The sequence below is a fragment of the Manis javanica genome, chromosome 8 (assembly GCF_040802235.1).
Source record: "Manis javanica isolate MJ-LG chromosome 8, MJ_LKY, whole genome shotgun sequence".
NCBI lineage: Eukaryota > Metazoa > Chordata > Mammalia > Pholidota > Manidae > Manis > Manis javanica.
In genome coordinates this window covers 26,140,874-26,163,303 of record NC_133163.1, presented here as the reverse complement: position 1 = coordinate 26,163,303, position 22,430 = coordinate 26,140,874, and the positions used below count along the sequence as shown (strand labels likewise).

The 22,430-nt window shown below is 37.5% G+C and overlaps 1 protein-coding gene across 18 annotated transcripts in view; it reads left to right on the top strand.

The window, feature by feature from the left end:
* Positions 1-22,430, top strand: part of TTLL5 (tubulin tyrosine ligase like 5) — a 414,761-nt gene that overhangs the window by 8,350 nt on the left and 383,981 nt on the right. For 14 of the 18 annotated variants that reach the window (XM_073242102.1, XM_073242099.1, XM_073242106.1 and 11 more), the window contains 3 exons: positions 8,419-8,501; positions 9,838-9,944; positions 15,821-15,951. In XM_073242102.1, the coding sequence (XP_073098203.1) occupies positions 8,419-8,501; positions 9,838-9,944; positions 15,821-15,951 (321 nt within the window). Of the gene's footprint in view, positions 1-8,418; positions 8,502-9,837; positions 9,945-15,820; positions 15,952-22,430 lie in introns of those variants that run through there. The other 4 variants (XM_073242107.1, XM_073242105.1, XM_073242108.1 and 1 more) reach the window with 4 other exon arrangements.

The following is a 22,430-nucleotide window of genomic DNA, read 5'->3' as shown; positions in this document are numbered from 1 at the left end:
CATTCCCACCAACAATGTGTGAGAGTTCCAATTTCTCCATCCTCATGAAAACATTTGTTGTCTTTTGTTTTTTAGGTGATAGCATATTAATGGGTGTGAAGTAGTATCTTAGGGTGGTTTTGATTTGCATTTCTCTAGGACTCATGACATTGAGCATCTTTTCATGTGTTTCTTGGCCATTTGCATATCTTCTTTGGAGAATTGTCTATTCAAGGCCTTTGCCTATTTTTCAATATGTTTACTTGCCTTTTTGTTGTTGAGTTGTAAGAATTCTTTATTCATTCTGGATACTAGGCCCTTATCAGACATATGATTTCCAAATACTTTTTCCTGTTCTTTGTCTTTTCACTCTCTTGATAGTATTCTTTCATGAGCAGAGTTGTTTATTTTGGTGACATCCAGTTTATCTGTTTTTTCTTTTGTTGCTTATGCTTTTGGTATCATACCTAAGAAACCATTGCCTAACCCAAGGTCATGATCCCTGTGCTTTTTTCTAGGAGTTTTATAGTTTAACCTCTTATATTTATGGTCTTTGATCCATTTTAAGTTTTTTATGTAATGTGAGATAAGGGTCCCCTTTCACTCGTTTGCATGTGGGTATACAGTTGTCCCAGCATGATTGGTTGAAGAGACTATTCTTTTCCTATTGAATAATCTTTGGCACTGTTGTTGAAAAATAAGTTGACCCTAGATGTATGGGTTTATTTCTGGGATCTTAATATTCCATTAATCTGTACATTTATCTTTATGCAAGTACCGTATTGTTTTGGTTACTGTATCTTTATACTAATGTATAAAATTGAGAAGTGTGAGTTCTTTAATTTTGTTCTTCTTTTTCAAAATTCATTTGGCTATTCAGGGTCCCTTGCAATTTCATATGAATTTTGGATTAGCTTTTTCATTTCTGCAAAAAAAGACTGTTCAGATTGTGGTAGGAAGTATATTAAATCAGTAAATCTCTTTTGAAAGTATTGCCGTCTCAGTGTTAAGGCTTCTGGTCCATGAACATGGGATGTCTTTCCATTATTTAGCTCTTCTTTAATGTCTTTAGCAAAGTTTTTTAGTTTTCAGTGTACAAGTATTGTAGCTCCTTGGTTAACTTTGTTCCTGAATATTTTATTTTATTCTTTTGGACACTATTATAAATGGAATTGTTTCCTCAACTCCATTTTTGGGTTGTTCATTGCCAGTGTATATAAATACAATTGATTTTTGTATATTGATCTTGTATCCTGAAACCTTGCTGAACTAATTTATTAGCTCTGTAGTTTTTGTGTATGTGTGTGTGTATTCTTTGGATTGTCTATAAACAAAATCATATCATCTACAAATAGCCATTTTACTTCTCCCTCTCCAACATGGATGCCTTTTATTTCTTTTTCTTGCCTAATTGCTCTGGCTAGAACTTCCAGTGCAATTTTTAATAGAAGTAGTGAAAGTGGGCATTTTAGGGGGAAAGTTTTCAGTCTTTCACTGTTCAGTATGATGTTATCTGTGGGTTTTTCATTAATGCCCTTTATTATGTTGAGGATAGTCCCTCCTATTCTTTTGTTGAGTGTTTTTATTATGCAAGGGTGTTGAATTTTATCAAATGCTTTTTCTCCATCAATTGAGATGATTCTGTGTTTTTCTTCATTCTATAGGTTGGTGTATTACATTGATTGACTTTTATATATTGAAATACCCATGCGTACCTGAGGTAAATCTCATTTGGTCATGGTATTTAACCCTTCTAATATGCTGCTGGATTTGGTTTGCTGGTATTTGTTGAGGATGTTTGTATCTATATTCATAAGGGATATTGGTCTGTAGTTTTCTTGTGATGCTTTTATCTCGCTTTACAGAGCAATGCTGGCCTCATGGAATAAGATCCCTCTTCTGGAAGCATTAGAGAAGGATTAGTGTTAATTCTTTAAATGTTTGATAGAACTCACCAGTGAAGCCATCAAGGCCTTTTTTGTTGGGAGTTTTTGATTATTGATTCAACCTGTAATTGTTACAGGTCTATTCATTTTCTATTTCTAATTAAGTCAGTTTTGGTACTTTGTATGTTTTTAGGTTTTTGCCATTTTATTTAGTTTATCTGATTTGTTGGCATACATTTTATTCATTGTATTCTTTTATAATCCTTTTTATTTCTGTAAGGTCAGTAGTAATGTCCCCACTTTCATTTCTGATTTTAGTAACTGGAATCTTTCCTCTTTTTCCTTAGTCAATTTAGCTAAAGTTTGTCAATTTTGATGATTGCTTTAGAGAGCCAACTCTTAATTTTCCTTATTTTCTCTATTGCTTTTCTATTCTCAGTTTCATTTCTCTCCACGTCTCTGATTTTAAGCAGTGCTCTGAATCCTGGAGTTAGCCCGTAACTATCTTCAGAGGTTATAGTACTGCCATGGGATATAGTGGAAAGAACCTGTCCATGAGTTCTCAGCCATTGGTTCAAATCCCAGCCTTAGCATTTGCTAGCTGTGAATGTTGGGCTAATCACTTGAACTGTTTTAACCCATTTTATTGTAGAAAATAGAGATAATAGCTACCTTACAGGCATCGTGAGAATTAAATGAGATCATTTAGTGATTGGCATATAGTAGGCAATCAAAACGTGTACTGTTTACTTGTTGAACAGGATCAGCTGTACTTTGAATATACTTTAAGGTCTTCCCTTGCCCCATAATAAGCCAGGAGTTGAGAGGACTGTGAGCACCTGCTTCTGGGATTGAATCCTCCTCCATCCCCAAGGGTTCTTGTGTTCTAATCCCCTCAGCAAGTTGTTAGGTTACCACTTGAAGGGAAATGGCTCATTCATGTTTTCTGAAGCCTGAGTAACTGGAGATCTGCTAACATTTGTGGATAAACTCCCTCTAAATATGATTGGAGTCAAACATTCAATGTGGGTAAAAGCAACAGAAGTAAATAATCTCTCCCAAAACATACTTCTATTGGTATGCTTGTCATATAATCTATGTTGCAGTCCCTTCTTTTTTAGAATGCCTAACATTTATTGGAAATTGATATCCATCAATATAAGCACCCCATTATTTAAACAATCATTATTTTAAGGTTTTTTTTCCTTTACAAATTCCTACGAATAAAGAAAAAGCAACTAACTTTTTCCTTAAACTCTGTTTTTGAATTTTCTGTTATCTTCCCAATTCCTTGAGGTTTAATGATTTCCTTCACCTTCCTTTATAAAAAGAACAATTTAAATAAGTTTTTCTAGTTGCTGTTTCAGATTTTTATTCTGAATTGTTCGACACTCTTGGTCTATTTTTTTTTTTTTTTTTGGCTGTCTTAAATAGCTGACATAGATCTGCTCAGATCATAATCCTATGATTAAATCCCCTTGAGAAGAGTTTCTGGGGCATTAGCTCTCTTCTGTTGATCCTAGAATGTTAGATGCCAACCTTGTTTTTTCTGTTATCTATTAAATGTTTCATTGAATTCACTGTTTATATATTACTTCATCTGTATTATTTGAGAAATATTCCAGGAACATTTTTTTCCTCACTAAAAACATGTTTTTTTTTTTCAGAATTGTATATACTTCAAACATGTAAATGAGATTATATTCTAGAGGCAGCAGAGGTATTTTCATTTTAAAGTAATCTTTTCCTAGAATGAAGTATCATTTTATAATTTGCCTCTGAATGTGTCAGTTTCATAAGTTTGCATTTGTATAGACTAGCACTGTCCAATAGAAATATGATACAAGCTATATATGTAAATTTTCCAGTAGCCTTAAAAAAAGTAAACAGAAACAGGTGAAATTGGTTTTAATACTGTATTTTGTTTAATCCAAAATACCATTTCCACATTTACTCAATATAGAAAAATCATTAAGACATTTTACATCCAGTATGTATTTCAGTTAGAGCACATCTCTATTATGGTATAAAATTTTCATTGGAAGTGTTTGATCAGTATTTAAATTTCATAAAATGTTACAGTTGAAAAAGTAAGTACATACACTCAAGTTGTTCCAAACAAGTTTTCCAATAACTGAATCTAGTATCAGTTTTAAAATTTTAATTTAAATTAATTAAAGTTAAATGAAATAAAAACTTCAATTCTTCTGTCACATTAGTCACATTTCAAGTGCTTAGTAGTTAAATGAGGCTAGTGGTCACCATATGCATCAGAACAGGTATAGACCTCATTTTCTGACAGTAAAGCTATACTGCATTTGCCATTGAAATGGTTATTCTTGTATTCTGCAAGTCAAAAACATCAGTTTTATCTTCATTCTAGTTTCCCATGCTATTTTTGATCAAACCTCTTATGGCGTGTCAGCACTCCCTATGTGCTTCTGTGCTGACAGTTAGATTATTGGTTCCTTGTTTTTATTACTCTGCTACTGTCAGTCCTGGAACTTGCCAGGGATCTTAGCACTTCAGATTGCCTCCTGAGATACACGTGAGTGGTTGGAGAAGAAGAAATTCTGCAGTCTCATGGTAGAGTTGATGCGACGCTTATTCAGAGGCTCAGGCATAGGATGTTAGGTAGTTTGCTAGTAGGACCATGTCCTGCCTCTTGTTTTTATTTGGAAGGAAACATGGATAGGGTGGTTTTCTTTCTTGGGCAGCTGGGCAGGTTCAGTTTACAGTTGCAAGTCTCCATTTAATTCTTGCCATGGGACAGCAAGCCAAGGGTTGCTAGATTTTTCAAGAGAAGCCCAGTAATCTAGGTTTTTATATGACTTGTTTAAATTTTAAAAGGTTAGCAACTAACTCAATTTTATGTTTAAAATACCACAGGGAATGAACAGACCATGTCTGCAGGCCGGATTTGGCCCTTGGAGTACTAATTTATGACCTGTGGTCTAACACACTGATAATCAGCACTATTGGACACAGGCTGTTGGACACAAAACATGAATGTGAATTATAATCTTCAGCAGTTATACTTGCTTTATGTTATTTCACCATGCCTTTCTTGTATTCCCCTTTTGGAACTTGTTCAATGTATCTGCACTGGGTTATAGTTAGTTGATACAGATTAGAAGTAGCTGGTCACTGCTTATTGCTTGCATTCTATAAGAATCAGGTCTGCCACTGAGCACAGTGGTAATTACATTTTTCTTTTATATTGGAGAAGTAGAAGAAAGTGTTAATAGCATTTTTATTTCTTAATTTGCTTATATAAAATGCATAATTCACTATGTATACTATGTATTAATATTTTACTATGTATTTACTTTTTTACTAAATGAAAATTTTTACTGTGTATCAACAAGTGTTCTAAAAGCTTTACATGTATTAACCCATTTAGTGCTGACAACACCCCTATGAGGTAAGTACCTTTATTTTCACCCCCATTTTGCAGGTGGGGAAACTAAGCATAGAGAAATCGAGTAACTTGTTTGTGATTACAAGCAGGAGGTGTAGAGCCAGGATTTTAACCCTGGCAGTTCTGCTCCAGAGACATGCTCTTTCTCTACTATTGCCCCTGCTCCCTCAGCCCCCAGGTAATCACTGTGTAATCATTCCCTATGGCCTGGTGCTGCGAAACCAGCACAGGGGAAGGCCAGGCAGAGCATGGCTATAACCCTGGTCTCCAGTAGCCAATGATGCTTTGGCTTTTGCACGCGCCAAAACAGAGATTTCAGTGATCACAGTTATCATAACAAAAAGCCCTGACTTTCTTTCCATATTCTGAACATTCGATTTAGAAAACTTAAAAACCTTCTGACAACTTGTAAGAACAGTACAATGAATGCATGTATATTTTTTCCCTATATTATTAGGTGATTATTAGCATTTTGTCAAATTTTCTTCTCTCTTTCTCTGAACCATTTGAGAATTTACGTTTAAATATTTATTCAACATATATCTCCTAAGAATAAGGGCATCCTCTGTGTAACTACAGTACAGTGATGACACACAAGAATCTGTCATTGGTAACATACTCTGAACTAATACAAAGTCCCCATACATATTTCCCTAATTGTTCCAATTTTGTCCTTGTCCTTTATAGCTGCTTTTTAAAAAATCCAGGATTCAAAGACTATATTTAGTTGTCATATTTCTTTAGTGTCTTTTAATCTACAACTATTTCCCAGACTTATTTTGCCTGTGTCTTTCTTGATCCTGACATCTTTAAAGATTCCAGCCTAGTTGCTTTGCAGATATCCTTAAGTTTGGGCTTGTCTGATTGTTTCTGCATGTTTAGATTCAGGTTTAAACATTTTGCAGGAATATCATTTAGTGAGATTGTGTCCCAGTGTAGCATGTTAGAAAGCATGTGAAGTCATTATATTGCATTATTGGTGATAGCAAATTTGATCATTTGGTTAAGATAGTGTTCACCAGATTTCTAATCAGCTGACCTTAAGATAAGGAGATTCTCCATGTGGGCCCCGTGTACTCACAAGGGTCCTTGAAAGTAGAAGAAAGAGACAGAAGAGGAATTGGACTGATGCTCTGTGAGAAGGATCAGACCTATCTTTCCCAGCTTGGAAGAAAGGGGAAGGTGAACACAAGCCAAGGAATGGGGGTGGCCTCTAGAAGCTGGAAAAGAAAGGGAAGTAGACCTACCCAGTCTGTAGAAAAGAACGTAGCCCTGTTGGTACCTTGATTAGACCTCTGACCTACAGAACTATCAGACGATACATTTGTGTTGTTTAAGCTGCTCTGTGTGTGATAATTTGTTACAGCAGCAATAGCAAACCAGTATTCTGTCTGTGTGGATTCACGGACTCTCTTCATAAGGGAGTTATAATCTACCTCTGTCATACATATCTTTATTCACAAATTGTCTTAAATTTGGCCATTGGGGGTACCCCTTCAAGATCCTTGTGACATGTCCCCAGTCAGTATTTGAATACTTTACTCTTTTTTGGCATAACAGGATATTCAAGGCCTATCTTGTGCTTTACCACCCCAACTTGGAATCAGAACACACACTCTTAAGCTATGTACTATACTGCTTCTTACGTTATACTCTGCACCAGAGTGAACCCACATGACTGTTTCTTTTATAACAATATTTCAAAGACAATATGATAGTGATTGACTATTGGGAAAAACCCGATGACCCGGCTTTAAAAGGTTGACAAGAATGAGAAGTATGGAGTGTTTGGCCTTTTCATTCCAGTCCTCCTGTGCTTTGCATGGCACTTCTGCCAGGACTGGGCTAGTAGCAGGCATTTATGAATATTTTCACATGAATTCCAAAAGAGAAGTGGTTATCTTTGACTATAGAGGATGAATTTTGTTCTAAAGTCTGTTGGTCAGTTTCTGTATTATATTCATTCAGAAATCGTTGAACATGCAGTTGTAATGATGCATAGAAAGAGATTGAATTTAATGGGCCAGAGCAAATGTTAGTCTTTGGGGAATATATAGAAATCTCACATGATCACAGACTTTCCTCTTAGGGATCACAAGCGCAGAATTCTTACAGGGGCCTGCCCAGAGGAAAGAATGAGTGAAGCAGCTGGGTGGGGACTGTGCTGAAGTGGACAGTGTGCGCCTGTCCTGCAGAGAGAGAGTTTGCACCTCTCTAGTTGACTCTCGCCATGGCAGGGGGAGAGAGAGAGAGAGAGAGAGAGACCTACCACACTTGTCTGGGTTTTCAAGAGAAGCCCAGAAATCTAGATTTTTATATGGATTCCTCCAATTTCAAAAGGTTAGCAATTAATTCAGTTTCATTTTTACAGCACTTTGAGAGACAGACAAACCATGTCTTCTGATTGATTCTGGCCCTTGGGCCGCCCATTTCTAACCTCTGGCCTAAGATATACTGGTAACCAGCATTATTGCACACAGGGCTATCTAGAGTGGGGGTTCTTAACCTTTTTGGTGCAGTGGACTGAATGTGCAATGGGAGTGTGGAGAAGCCTATGGATCTTAGAATAATGTATTTGATGTGTATAAAAGGAAATATGTATGATTACAAAGAAAATCAATTGCATTGAAATACAGTTATCAAAGTATTTTTGAAAAACTAAATTTGTGATATGTATGCTTTCTCGTTAGTGCCTTAAGTAACATGATCTATGGTGCATCTGTTAACTACAAATAATTTTCAAATGCTGTGAGAATAATTACTATTTTGTGATAACTATAACAACTGTAAAATAATCTTAGAATCCCTGTTGTCCATTGGTGGCAGGGTCATGGGTACTGCTCAGACTACTGCACTGTGTTGCCTACATTCCTAATTGAAGGTAATGTTAAATTTCAAGTAGAAGTCATTGAAAACAATGATGTTTTTTTTTCCCCCATCCATGTTTAATAACCCCCAATAAATGTCAGGTTAAGAACCTTTGGTCCAGAATAATCCATAACCTTGACAGTAGCATACAAGGAAGCAGTGTAATGTTATTGAGTATAATTAAACAAGCCACCAACTTACAGCTTATTTCTGTCTCTCAGTGAACTTTCTGGTTACTGAACTTGATCCTGTGTTTTTCCTTAGAACGTTATCATTTGTCTTACAAGATTGTGCGAACAGACAGTCGCCTGGTACGCAGCATTCTGACAGCCCATGGATTTCATGAAGTAAGCTCACTTCTGCTTCCTCACCTGATCTGTTCAAAAGCTGAAGATCCTAGCTACCTAATTGACTGCAAATTAACAGGGCCAGCTTTAGAAAGTACATGGGACCAGTGCTTAGTGGTGTAGCAGAACTTGCACTGAATTTCTGAGTGGCTTTAGCAGTTTTTCCTTGAAATACATAGAAAGCATTTCCACAAGATTTTTCGTTTTCTTTTTTTTTGGCAAAGAAAACAAACCCCAAACATTGTTTTCTTATTAGGCTTTTAAAGCTTGGGCTGGACTCATAGTTGTCCTTGAGGAAACTGTCTGATAATAAACAACAGAAACAGACACTGCCTAACTTTAAAAGGGATTTGTAGGAAAAGTTTATACAGGGTGGCATAATCAGAGGAAAGGCTGAAAAGGCATACCTTTGGAAGGAGAGACCAGGCCAGCTCTGGGGATCTGGGAACAGGAATTTTCAGGACCATCTCCTCAAGGTACTGCTATGGAGGTGACTCAACTCCATTTGTTGTCATTGTACCTTTCTCTCTTCACGAGTTACACTTTGGATCAGATTGGGTCACGGATCCATTCCTTGGTGGAAGGGAGGGTGGGTGATTAGCAGTCCTTTAAAACCATGAAGTATGTTCTTCCTAAAGGAAATTGGGAAAATTGGGATGTTGACCTCAAAAGGGACAGGCAAAAATGCTGGACAGACTTCCACTGAGTTATTTTGAGACAATTGATACAAGTCTGTTTGCTAGCTCTTTATCCTAGGTTGACGTCTGCCAAAGATGTTTTGAGGAAGATCTGGTACCAGTTTATGTCCTGTCTTATTGCTGTTTTATCTCCAGGGCTTCACATGGTACCTTATCACATCATAGGTACAAACTACATAATTGTTGAATGAATGGACAAATGAATTCTTAGGAATGAATGAATGGATTCTAAGATGGTTTGCTATTATAAGGTTTTAGTTCTGATCAGTACTTTATACCCAGCATCTGCAAGGACATACGACATTCTGAGAAGGGAGTTTCGAAGTTGGGTCCTTGTCTCATACTTTGAGTATTAATGCAGAAAGCAAGAATATTAAGAGACACTATGGATTTCTGTAGAAGGGTTAACTTATTCTATCTACTCTTTGCATTTGGGATTTGGCCAACTCTCCCATTCTTTAAACTTGATTATCTCCATATTTTGTTTACTCAGTTTTTGTCTTACTAGGCTCTCATATTAACTGGGCCACCTCTGAGGGCCCTGTGACAAAAAATCTTCATAGCCTTCTCTGCCAGCACTCTTTCTGGAGAGGGCCTGTGTCTGATGGTTCTTGTCCTGTCTTTTTACCTGCTCTCAGGTTCACCCAAGCAGCACTGACTATAATCTAATGTGGACCGGCTCCCACCTGAAGCCCTTCTTACTTCGCACCCTCTCTGAAGCACAAAAGGTTAATCACTTTCCCAGGTAATGCACTTGTAGTTACCACTTAGAGGTATCTGACGTTGGCCATGTAGCCAGTAGAGATACTTAATGTCTTTAAAAAAAAAGTCTGCGATATAGCGCAGCAGTCTGCATATCCAGCTAAAGTGTTCATATCCCTGAGCAAAGGGGAAGCCTTTCCAAGGACCCTGTAGACATAGATGGTTTTAAAGGAGGCTGTTTCTGGACTGCAAATCCCGTAAGTTCTGTTTCCTGAAATTGAGCTGCTTGATAGCCCTTCGTGTGGGTGGGTTCTCCCTTCTCACGTCCTTTTTCAGAGTCACTCTTTTCCTCCTCTATAAAGAATGGCCCACCTAGAACCTTAATATGATACATTGTCCTTGGGTGTAAAAATTTCCAGGGTTCCAAACAAGGGTACAAAAAAATCGATGTTTAATTGAGTTCTAATAATAGCCTAACATACCCTTTTTGCTTTCCAAATGATAGTGATTTCCATTTTTTTTTTTTTTGCTGTTAACAGAATTAATTATAGGAGGACATAAGCTGTCAGCTGATCATTAAATACAGTTTTTCATGATAGATAATCTTGTGACTTGTGACATAAAATTAGGAAAGAGTGCAAAGAATTGCGGGTCATTGCTATAGAAAACACCTTCTAGTCACATTTGTTAATGGCAGCCTAGAGAGGCATTATTGCCTGGTGGCTAGAAGCACAAGTCCTATTGCCAGTTACTTGGGCCTGGATCCCACTCTGCTGAGAGATGTTGGACAAATGACTTTTCTAAGCATCAGTTTCCTCCTTGGTAAAAAGAGGGTGCTAATGACAGACACATACTTCCTAGGACTGTTGTGAGGGCTTAATACATTCAGATGCAGAGTGCTCTTAGTGCCTATCTGTCACATAGTAAACACTAGGTAAGTGCTGTCTGTTGTTTTTGTGAACAAGGTTTCTTAGTTTTTACATCTGTAAAAAAGAAAATAGGAATAAAATTGATGCTGAACATTCTAGCAGTATGTAATATTCAGCTATGGAAAGATACATGATGTAAAGGAGAAGGCATAAACTAATCTCATCTATCTAATGGATGCAAATCCAGTTACATTTCATTTTATTTCCAAGACTTATGACCCAGTTATTCACTTGTGCTAGCAAGTTTTATTTTCAATTACCTCATAGCATTTTCTCATTTTCATGAAGTTTCTTTCTTGATTTTTGAATTCTGTTGTCTTCTACCCGATCACTCTGTATAAATCCCTGGCCTATGCTATTTTTATTGTCAAATAGTTTCTCATAATCTTAGATAAATGTGTATTTTGAGTCTTCATAATAAGTTCTAGTTTTATTTCATGTCTGAGCTTCACTAGCAGCAAGTAATTTCAACCTTATTTTCTTCCTGAATGCCTGGAAAATGTAGGTTTGCTTTTTAAAATGTGTGACTGGATACTTGATGTGAATCAGATGCACCTATTTTAAACAGGCATTTAAATGGTCTTTAAAATAGCCCACACTGTTCCTAATTCATGTTACTAGTGTATTATTTATTTCAGTAGTTCTTGAAACATTCCTGTAGGGTTATAGAAATTCTATCTCAATTTAGACTCAGTATTAGTAAGTTCTAACCCATATTTTCTTGTCTACTGTTTGAATGTGTTGTCTTGTATCTTTGAGAACATTAATAATCTGTTATCTAAATGCAGTATACCTTGTGGTTTCTGCTGCTATTTCGTGTTTTCAATCCAAAGACTTCCAACTCACATGCAAGAGCAACTCGAGCACTCCAAGTGTTTCCAATATTATTGTGAACTCTTTCTTAATATATTTTGTTAACTTTTTATTTTTAAGTAATTTTAGGCTTATAGAAAAGTTGCAAAAATAATATAGAGAGTTGCTGCATAGCCTTTACTGAGTTCTCTTGATGTTAACATCAGTTCTAACTGTAGAATAATTACCAAAATGGAGAAATTAACACTGATATAACATACATTTTTATCAAAATTTGTTAATATTTATAGTGTTTTGATGAACTAATTTTTGCAGTGATAATCAGTTCAGTTTAAATAGTTAAAACCTTTTGACCACAGGAAATTTAAAAATATTACATATTAATTCATATGCATATTTTTGTTGAGGAGAAGGTAAGATATAATGTAAAAGACTTAAGATCATTAAATATGTTCTGTTAGGTTAAGCTGTCCTTTGGGGAAAATGGAATGGAAGAAGTAAAAAAAACAAGGTTGATTGGGGGACAATGTCTAGGTGGGAGTATGAGGGAGGTTTTGGGGGTGTTGGCAATGTTCTCCACTGAATCTGAGTGGTAGTCACACAGGTGACAAAAATTTATTCTGATCTTCATTTGTGATTTGTGTCCTTTTATATATATATGTTACCTTTGGTAAAAAGTGTATTTAAAAAAGTGAAGAATTTGCTGACAAAAGATCTTTTTCTTTAATAATATTTTTTAAATGTATAGTAGCTGTTGAAGTTAGTTAGTTTCCCTGAATATAATTTTAAAAGATAGTGTTACAGTTTTATTTTAAAATGGTATTTGCCATGTGCTGGATCCTTGGGAACAATTTAACTTTATGATGAAAAATCTTAGATGCCAACTAAAAGAATATGCGGTTTCCCAAAATTTATATAGGGAATATCAAGCCAAAAAGTTTAGAGACCACCAATATTGGGCATCCACAGGAGAATTCATTCCTTTTCTTACTCTCTGGCTCAGTTTTTCTAATTCCTTAATGATCAACATCACTGGGGATACTTTTCAAAAATACACATTCACAGGCCCCATTGCAATGTCATGGAATCACCATGTCCACGGAAGGTGTATATTTAAAAAGCACCTTCTAAATGCTTAATCTTTCTAGGTAAATATATACCTAAAAAACTATATATAAGTAAAAAGCAATGAAGTGATTTTTATCTAGGAAGTTCAGAAATTACTTTTCTAGACTAACTCAGTGTTACAATGTGGCCTCTGGATCATCTGTACCAAAATCACTGGGGGGTATTCCTTTCAAATGCAGAATTCTAGACTTAATCCCAGAATTTTGAGAGATTGGGCCCAGGAACATTTTTAAGAAAATTTCTGGGAATTCTTAAATGTACACTAAAATCTAAGGACCTGTGTTTTAGAGTTCTGAAGAGGACAGTGGGTAAAAGAAGTGTTTGTGATACCTAGATTTGGCAAAGCAACCTTTGAATTTGAGAAATCGTAGTAAAAAATTTGAACTGAAGAACAGATGGGATAAGTTTTTAATGGTCACAGCAAAGATTCTGAGATGATTTTTAAATAGTGGAACAAAGCACAGACTCGTGAGTCCAGTTGAGGCTAACTGAAATGCCTTTTTGTAGTACTCCAGAATGTACTCCCTGATAGGTAACAATTACTGCCCTCGTTTTAAGGTGATCATTTCCTTGCTTTTCATTAAAATTTTACCTCTTGCATATCCATCTTCAATGACAGAGTTTAGTTTTCAGTGGGTTTCTTAATTTAGTGACCTGGGACTTCACCAATAGGATCATTGTGGTCTAAAATTAAGGTCTGTCTTGGGCCCTATGCAAGAGAAGCCTCTCAGACCCTTGGTACCTTTATTACTAGCAATGCTACAAGCTCCATGTAGTTATTTGGGAGTTTGAGCAATTAGTGCTAGGGCATTAGGCCTATAAATATGGATAAGATAGTCACATGTTTTATTTTCATGGATAGTCCTCTTTTCAAATATGCTAACCTTTTTTCTAAAAACAAATTTCTCAGAATTTCTTGTATTTTAGTATCTTAATCAGTCTGCATCTCCATTTGGAATTAACTCAGCAATTTTTTGTCAGACCATGTTTCTCAGCAGATGACATCCTCTGGATACCTGTTGCATAAAACAATCCCAGGATGCCTTGGGTTTGGAACTTGTTACTTGGAGTACAAGTGTTCTTCCTTTCTTTGGGTAATCCAGACTATTTTGTACTGTGAAAGAACTGTGATTCAAAATAAAACACATAGTATTCCTAAAATATTCTGTAATGATTTGTAGTAGTGAATAGTTATAGACTATTTATGAGGCTAGAATTTATTTGATGATTTGGTTTCCAGACCCTGAAAGTTTGAAAATGTTTATCAAAAGTCAAACTTAGAACATATTCTTCTTTGGTTGTTTTAGATTAGCTTTTATACTTGTAAATCAATTTTTAAAAACCCATTTGGCAAAAATAATCAGACTTAAAGATTTCTTAGCTGTATAAATGCACAATCTGTAAGAAAAAAACTGATAAAGTGGACTTCATCAAAATGTAAAATGTCTTCTCTTTGAAAGACACTGCTAATAAAATGAAAAGATAAGTGACAGACTGGAACAAAACATTTCCAAAACTCATATCTGATAAAGAATTTGTATCCAGAATATATAATAAACTCTCAAAACTCAATAATAAACAACCCTTTTTTCAACTGGGCCAAATATTTGAACAGATACTTCACCAAAGAAGACATGAAAAGATGACATGAAAAGTTCAATAGTTATCAAAGGAAGGAAATTAAAACCACATGAGGTATTACTACATATCTATTATAATGGCCAAAAACAAAACAAAAAAGTGCTAGTCAGGACACGGTACACTAAAACTTTGGTGATGGGATATGCAAAATGGTATAGGCACTTTGCATAACAAGTTGGCAGTTTCTTACAAAGTTCAAAATATACTTATATGGGGGTTTTAAAATGTGCCTACAAATTCCTCAACGTTGTCTCCAAAAGGTTATGCTTAATCTCTGTGTTCATGGGTGTGGGCTGGACTTAGTGACTTACTTCCAGAATAGAATGTGGCAGAAATGACTGTCATTTCTGAGACTAGGTCATAGAAGACATTGCAGCTTCTTTGTTCTCTTTCTCTCTTGGATCACTTATGCGCATGAGGAGAAACTGAGGCTTCCTGCCAACAATCAGCCCCATATGTGAGAGCCACCTGGAAAGTGGGTCTTCCCACCCCAGTCAAGTCTGATGACTACAGCTCTACTCAACATCTTGCCTATGACCTCATGAGAGACCCCAAGACAACTACCAAGCCCTGTCACTTGCACATTCCTGACCCATAGAATCTATGTGAGATAGAAAATGTTTATTATTTTAAGCTGTGATGTTTTGGAGTAATTTATTATTTATCTGCAGCAGTAGACAACTTTTACTAAGTGATTTTACTAAGCCCAGTGATCCCATTCCTAGAGAGATGAAAACAGATGTTCACACAAAAAGTTATATTCATATAAAATCTGTATGCAAATGCTTATTGAAACTTTATAATCTTCAAAAAGTAGAAACCCCTCATAAGTCCTCTAGCTGGTGAATGGACAAATTGTAGTACACCCAAACAATTTACTACTGAGCCATACATAAAAAAGGAGTTAAATACTGATACATGTAACAATAAGAGTAAGTCACAATTGTGTTATGCTCAGTGAAAGAAGCCAGTCTTAAAAGGGTATGTCCCATATGATTCCATTTATTTGACTTTCTGGAAAGGCATAATTATAGGGCCAGAAAACAAACAAATGTTTGCCAGGGCCTGGAGGTGATTATCAGGGTTGCCTACGAAGGGACTTAAGGTGACTTTTCATGATATTGGAACTGTCCTATATCTTGATTGTGGTGGTAGTTACATAATTGCCTGTGTGTTTAAACTCACAGAAGTACACACTAAAAAGGGCAACTCTTACTGTACATAAGTTATGTCTTAATGAATAAATCTGACCAAAGGAATCCAGTTTGTGGAAGTGATTAATAACCACTGGGGTTGACAAAGTAATTTGGGATATAGTACTATCTTCAGGAACTTTTTAGAATGTGGTAACACAGGAAAACCTCTGAGTCAAAGTTTAGTGAAATGGAAATACTTTTACAATTTTTAGGTCATATGAACTAACCCGGAAGGACCGTCTGTACAAAAACATCATTCGAATGCAGCATACACATGGATTCAAGGCTTTTCACATCCTCCCTCAGACCTTCCTGCTGCCAGCTGAGTATGCAGAATTCTGTAGTAAGTGCTTGACTGAGAACGCCCCAGTCTTTAGTGACTGAACTGGAGGCAGACTCACTGCTGGGCTTACCCCTTAATCAGTGAGGACTTGTCACTTCCTTAAAAAGTTGTGTTTCTTTAGTAAAACAGCTGAGGGATAACTTTAAACCTGTTTTTATTCTGAATTGTGTACCTGTAGGTTTATTTTTAGTAAGCTTGTTAGTGTGCTTTATATAAGGACACATTCGTGTCATATACATGTGCCCCTGTCTCATACAAAGAGTCTCTTCTCTTGATTGATCCTTAGTGCCTTTGTAAGGGTTATTCCTGTCACCTGGATTTATGTTTTTGGGGTTGTAAGCATCATGCATCTTTTGGTGTTAAAGTTTAATCATATTCTCTTTCCTTAGAGTTCAGGCTAATTGAAAAATACATGTGGGAGCCAGGTAGGGGTCTCAGTGTTAGCTCTGTCGCTGGCAAAGCTAGATAGGAACGTGTGGCCTGCATCCATTAGTCTTCACGGGCTTCTTATTTCTTTGATCATTAAGCAAATTTAGCTCCCCAGATCCAAGCAGTGGAAGCTTTTCTCCATGGCGGCAGAGCCTGAGTCAGTAGGCTTAGTGTACTGATGAGGCATGAGACAGAAGTGTGAGGCAGGTCTTTTGTTTGTGAGAGTTTAAACAGTAATAATAATAGCTAACACGTGATGAACATTTCCTTCCTATTGGGCCCTCTTCTAAGCGGCACCTCTACTCTGAGGTAGGTACTATTATTATTCCTGGTTTCACAGATTGGTAGACTAAGGTACAGAGAGGTTAAGAAGCTTACCATAAACTATGCAGCTTGAGAATGGTGGAATTAGGATTCTGAAGTTTGGCTTCAGAAGCCATGCTCTTTACCACTATGCTTTACTGCTAAAGACACTGGGTCATATGCCAACAATTTCCTAATATCGCCAATGAGAGAATTCACTTCTGTGAGGAGGATCAGGTAAGACACAGAGAGGACAGACATACAGATAGTTTTCTACACAATGAGTCCTAGACACTATGCCTATCTTATGGGTACAGGAAACTTGGAGAGAGGAAGAGAAAGTTCTCTCTAGATTTCCCAGCTTTTGATTCTTTTAACCTGTTAGACTTAGCAGTCTGCTTGGTGACCCAGTGGGGTGCTCATCCTCTGGGACTTTCATCATCAGGGGTGTTCATCAAGATCTCTTGCTCCCACCTTGGCAAGGCCATTTCTTTGATAGCACTTGTGCTCCAGCTGGGACCATTGGTTGGCACTGTGTCCATGGAAGGCTCTGAAAATGGGTGAGAAGAGAATATTAATCAGATGAAGCCATAGTGCACTCAAAGCTGAAAGTTTGTAGTTAAAAATTTTTGTTACGGGACATTAGCCAAGTTGCTTCAAGCTGTCTGTGCATTAGCTTCCTCTTCTATAGGATAGGACTAGTACTAGTACTGACCTTGCAGTATTAGAATGTTTGGACAGGTTAGCACATGGAAAGCTCTTGGGATGGTGCCAGGTAGGTACTTAATAAATGTTCGACATGATTTCCAATTTCAAGTTATGTTGAGCTGTGTTCTTATGTAATAAAAGTAAAAAGTTATGGACTAAGCCAGTATGATAGCATAGAAATGCTTCAACTAACATGTCATCAACATAAAAGGGTTCCAGATTGAAACTCCTGTTGTTGAACTCCTAACAGGAAATTCAAGTCCAGAATGATTCCCTGTTAAAGTCTAAAAGAATCTAAGCTACACATTCCCCGTCTGCTCTCTAGGCAGTTTCTTTCTCTGCTGTTCTCCCCAACCTTTGGAGGCAGGTTGGGCAGTGGGGATGCTCAGTCAGATGATTGGTAGAGTTAGGTGTCCTCCCTCAAGTGTAACCTGTCTTCAGTAGAAGAGCCTTTTCCAGCATTTTAGTCAAACTCTTGTATGTTCTATTCTTTAACAAGAATGAATTCAAAAGGTCAGTAGAGCACAGACTTCACACCCAAAAGGTACAGCAACCACATTGAGCCCCTGGGAAGTTGATCCAGGCAAATGGTGTTCCTCAGTGACCCAGAAAAATCACTTATTGATTGCCACCAGGCACAAGTAGCAGGGACCTAACCATGCTTGTGGAAAAGCAGTGCAGGGACTACATGATAGTGAAGAGGAATCTTCTTGGTTTCAGTCTGGCCAGGATGCCAGTCATTCTTTGCCAGATGTCCAGAGTTCCTGACCCCTTAGCTGAAATCCATCTGGGAGAAATCCAGCATCATTAGGTTAGCTCTGTTGCTAAGGTAATATATTAGAGGAGAATCCTATCTATTTCTACCGGTTCCTCTTTCAAAGAGACATTCTTCTTCGAAAAGTCTGTTTTAAATTCTGCTCTTCCTTTGGGGTCCACGTAGCATATTATAACTTGAAAATTCCATTTTCTCCATGACTCTTGTTTGCCTGACCCTCCATTTCTTAGTAGGCAATAGGAGATTTTTGAGAAGGAAAGCGACAGGAACAGGCTAGCCTTTAGAAAAGTAACTTCATGAAATGAATTGCAGGGAGCAAGGAATACAAGCACAGTGGTGACTTTGAAGGTTGTTTCAGTAACCCAGATAAAGCGTAGATGCCCTGAACTGGGTAGTGGAATGGAAGAGGAGGAGGAGGAAGAACAGTAGAATCAACAAAATTTACTAATTGGCTGTGAGTAGAGAGGCAGGAGCTGAAGCTGTCTTCGAGGTGTGAGTCTGAGAAGCTAGGGGATTGTCGGGTATTTAACTAGAGAGTGTCACAAGGGCCTGAAAGGAAGAGCTGTTCAAGGGCATGAGGAGGGTTAAACTTTGGGCCAGATACGGGTTTGAGGTGCCTGCAGGCTTCCATATGTGGTGATGTGGTGACGTTTTGCAGGCAGTTGTAAAGGCGGTGCTGAGTCCTGGCCAGAGACAGAGATCCTGGAAGTTGCAGTGTGCACATGGGTGTGAGTAATAACCAAGTGAGAGAGAAAGGAAGCGGCAGCACCCCAGGGAAGTTGGAGGGGAGAGAGCTTGAAGATACGGGCAAGGGAGTCGCGCCCCAGAGGAGGCAGTGGAGCTTTCAGTCAGGAGCGTGGGTGGAAGGGTCAGCTGTAGGAAGGAGGTGGGCACGTCTCTCCACCAACGGAGAGAAGGACGAAGGCCAAGTGGTGACTCAGATGAAGTTTTTGATGGTGAGAAAGCAGGAGATGGGTTCATGTTCATCAATCCCCAGCCTGCTTGGTGAGGATGGTGATGAGGACATGTGCCAAGACCGAGGGGCTTAAGGATGGGTTTGGGTGTTTGAGAGGGGCAGAAAGGGCTAGGAACGGACATGAGGACTGCCTAAAGATGTGCAAGAGACCAGCCAAGGCGTATCTCATGAATTTATGGCTTTTGGTTCAAGTAAGAGAAAACCTTAAATCCATCTCTGTAGAGATAAATTACCCCAGAGACCAATCACTCGAGATGTGAAAGCTTGGATACTGCCAAACTGTTCCCAGTAATTAGACTTGGAGGGGGGGTTGGAATAAATGGCATAGATCTTTCTAGACTCCTGGTGTCTCTGTTGGTAGTTACACTGTGTAGTAGAATTGGAGGTCTGTGACTCTGAGGAACCTAACTCAGAATCTCTTGCCAACTGCAGCCATTTCCCCACAGTGGACAACTTTCTAATGGGGAAGAGGGAAACAACAAGGAATATAGGATGGTGTCAGTATCAGCAAAGCAAAACTTCCCCCAGAACCCCAGCAGATTCTCCTTACTTCTAATTGGCCAAAATTGCATCCTTTGGCCATCTTTAGCTACAGGAGAATCTGAGAAATAATTTTAAGGAATGTTTTGATGTTCATTAGTTAATTGCAAATGGCTAGGTTTCAAAGCAATCAGCAAAGTTATAGAATCATGATACTAGAATTATAAGAGATCTTAGCAAAATAGACTAAACCTCTTATTTTAAAGATAAGACTGGGTATTTTAAGCAAATTATCCATGGTGTAAACACCAGAATTAGAACTCAGATCCTTCTACTTCTGGCTCAGTGTTTTCTTTCCATTAGACCAAGTATGCTGCCATTGTAAGACCTGGAAGACACTAGAAAGAATTACAGATCCTGACTGGTACATCTTTATCCTGATAGACTGCTGGACTCTTTGCCCGACCTTTGCCTCTGGTTTTTCCTGCTTCCTACCCATGTTTTTAGAACCTGTGGAAAAACCCAATCCTTGTTCTGAGATATAATAAATCAAGGAGGAAAACCTAGCATGAAAGACAAGTTTTTGATATTTAAAATTTCCACAACAGATAAAAGTGAAGAAGCAGAAGAAGTAGAAACTTCCAATAAGGTAGTTCACGAAGTAAGGCTTATTAAACATGTTAGGTGGGAAAATTGCATTTAGCTAGATTTTCCCTTTCCTGGAAAGGAGAGTGTCCTACATCACCTGATCACTGTAGAGCGTACTGGCTCCACACAAGTTGAGTGATTTTTTTGGGCATTCCTGTAGAAGCCTCCACTTGTACAACATCAGTCTTTTCTGCTAGGCTGATGTCTGTGAGGGCAAAGAGTACCTTTCTTCACTGTTGCATTGCTCCTCACCTAACAAGCTAATTGACATAGAGATTAGGTACTTACAAGTGTGTGAGGAAGGAAGTTCAGAAAATTTTGGAATTTTTTGTTTTCTTTTACTATTAACATCTCTTTCTGTGTTCAGTCAATCCATTGTGTCCTCAGAATATGAGGAAAATGGAAAAATGGAAAAAATGTATGAATTCTGTATGTATACATGTATTAGTCAGTGGCTTCACTTCCTAGAGATTTAATTTGTCATGTACAACTATAAATGTCATCTATATTATATTTTTCAAAGGTATTATATTCCCATGGCACCAAAAAAATACAAAGCAATAATCAGTGAAAAGCCGCCTCTCTCCTCCTCATCCTCAGTCATTCAGTTCTCCTCCTCAGAGGTGATCAATGTGAATAGTTTTTTTTTTACACAACAGGATGTTCTCTGCATTACATGGCACATAGCTCGTATGTATTTATGTGAACAGATGGGAGCATGTGGTACACATTGCCATACATTTTCTTTTTTTTCACAAAACATTATGTCTTTGAGATTATTGCTTATCTGTTCATTAATAACATTCTTGCTTTGTGACTTTGCTTAATATTCCATTTTATAGATCATGTGTCTGCAAACTACAGCTTTTGAGTCAAATCCAGTCCTCTGCCTGTTTTTGTATATCCTACAAGTTAGAAATGGTTTCTACATTGTAACAGCCAGAAAACATCAAAAGAAGAATAAAATTTGTGCATTTTGAAATCATTGGAAATTCAGTGTCCATAAATAAAGTTTTATTGGAACACAGCCATACCTTTGTTTATATATTGTTTATGGCTGCTTTGAAGCTACAAGGACAAAGTTAAATAGTAGCAACAGAAATTTGCATGATCTACAAAGCCTAAAATATTTGTGATCTGGTTTTTTACAAAAAAAGTTTGCTGGCCCTTCATATAGATGCAATGTAATGTATTTAATTGATGGACATCTTTTGCTATTAAAACGCAGCATTGAATGGTCTTGTACATACATTTCGCAAGTGTGAGTAAAACTAAAGGATACATTTCTGGAAGTGGAATTGCTCATAGAGTTTTAAATTGTATGTGGCCTAGTACTTTTTCTAATTCTGTTAAGTTGCATCAAGGGAAAAGGCAGGGGAAGATGTGGAAGAGTAGAGGAGATCTTCTTTTTCTCCTGGTGAAGTAGTTTTTGGCACAAAGTCAAGTTCCTGTTGGGAGTCCTTGAAAAGAATTTGGTTCCTGTAACAGGGAGAGTCCCTTGTCCCTACTTCTCTCTCATGTCTCTGGCCTTCCTTAAGTAGAGGGCAGAGCCATCTGCAAGCCTCTGTGAGGCTTAGTGTCAGCTGTCTGGTTTCTCTTTCTGTGATCCAAAGCTGGCAAAGGAATAACAGGAAAGCATACCTTTTAATCACTTATAAATTATTGTCCTCCCTCTTCACGTGTGCATGGCTTTATTCAAGGCATTTTTTTCTTATAAGCTAAGAGATATTGCTTAAGGAAAGGAACTGTTTTAGGAGACCTAGCATTTGATTTACCTTGTCACTGTGGTGTGAGCCTCTGGTGGTCCTTGAGTTAAGGGAGGTGAGGATCTCAAAGATTCATAAAGTAGTTGACACAGTAATAGACAAACATCCAGATTGTTGCCCTATTTTGTTTTCATCCTCTCATTCAAGACAGAGGGGAAATGGTGGCAGAAATGCATTATGTAAGTTTGCTGCCTTCTCCCTCCTCTTCCCTCTTCCACCCCACTGTGTGTCCGTTTTCATTTTTAAGGCTATTCCAAAAATACGGGTTATTTTAGTCACTGCCCTCCACTTAGAAATTTGGAAAATTCTTGGGTACCTGAGTAAATAACCATTGTTGAAATTTAAGATAATAAACTCATGTCCCTTCTTTCTCTTTGTCTCTCTCTCCCCCTTT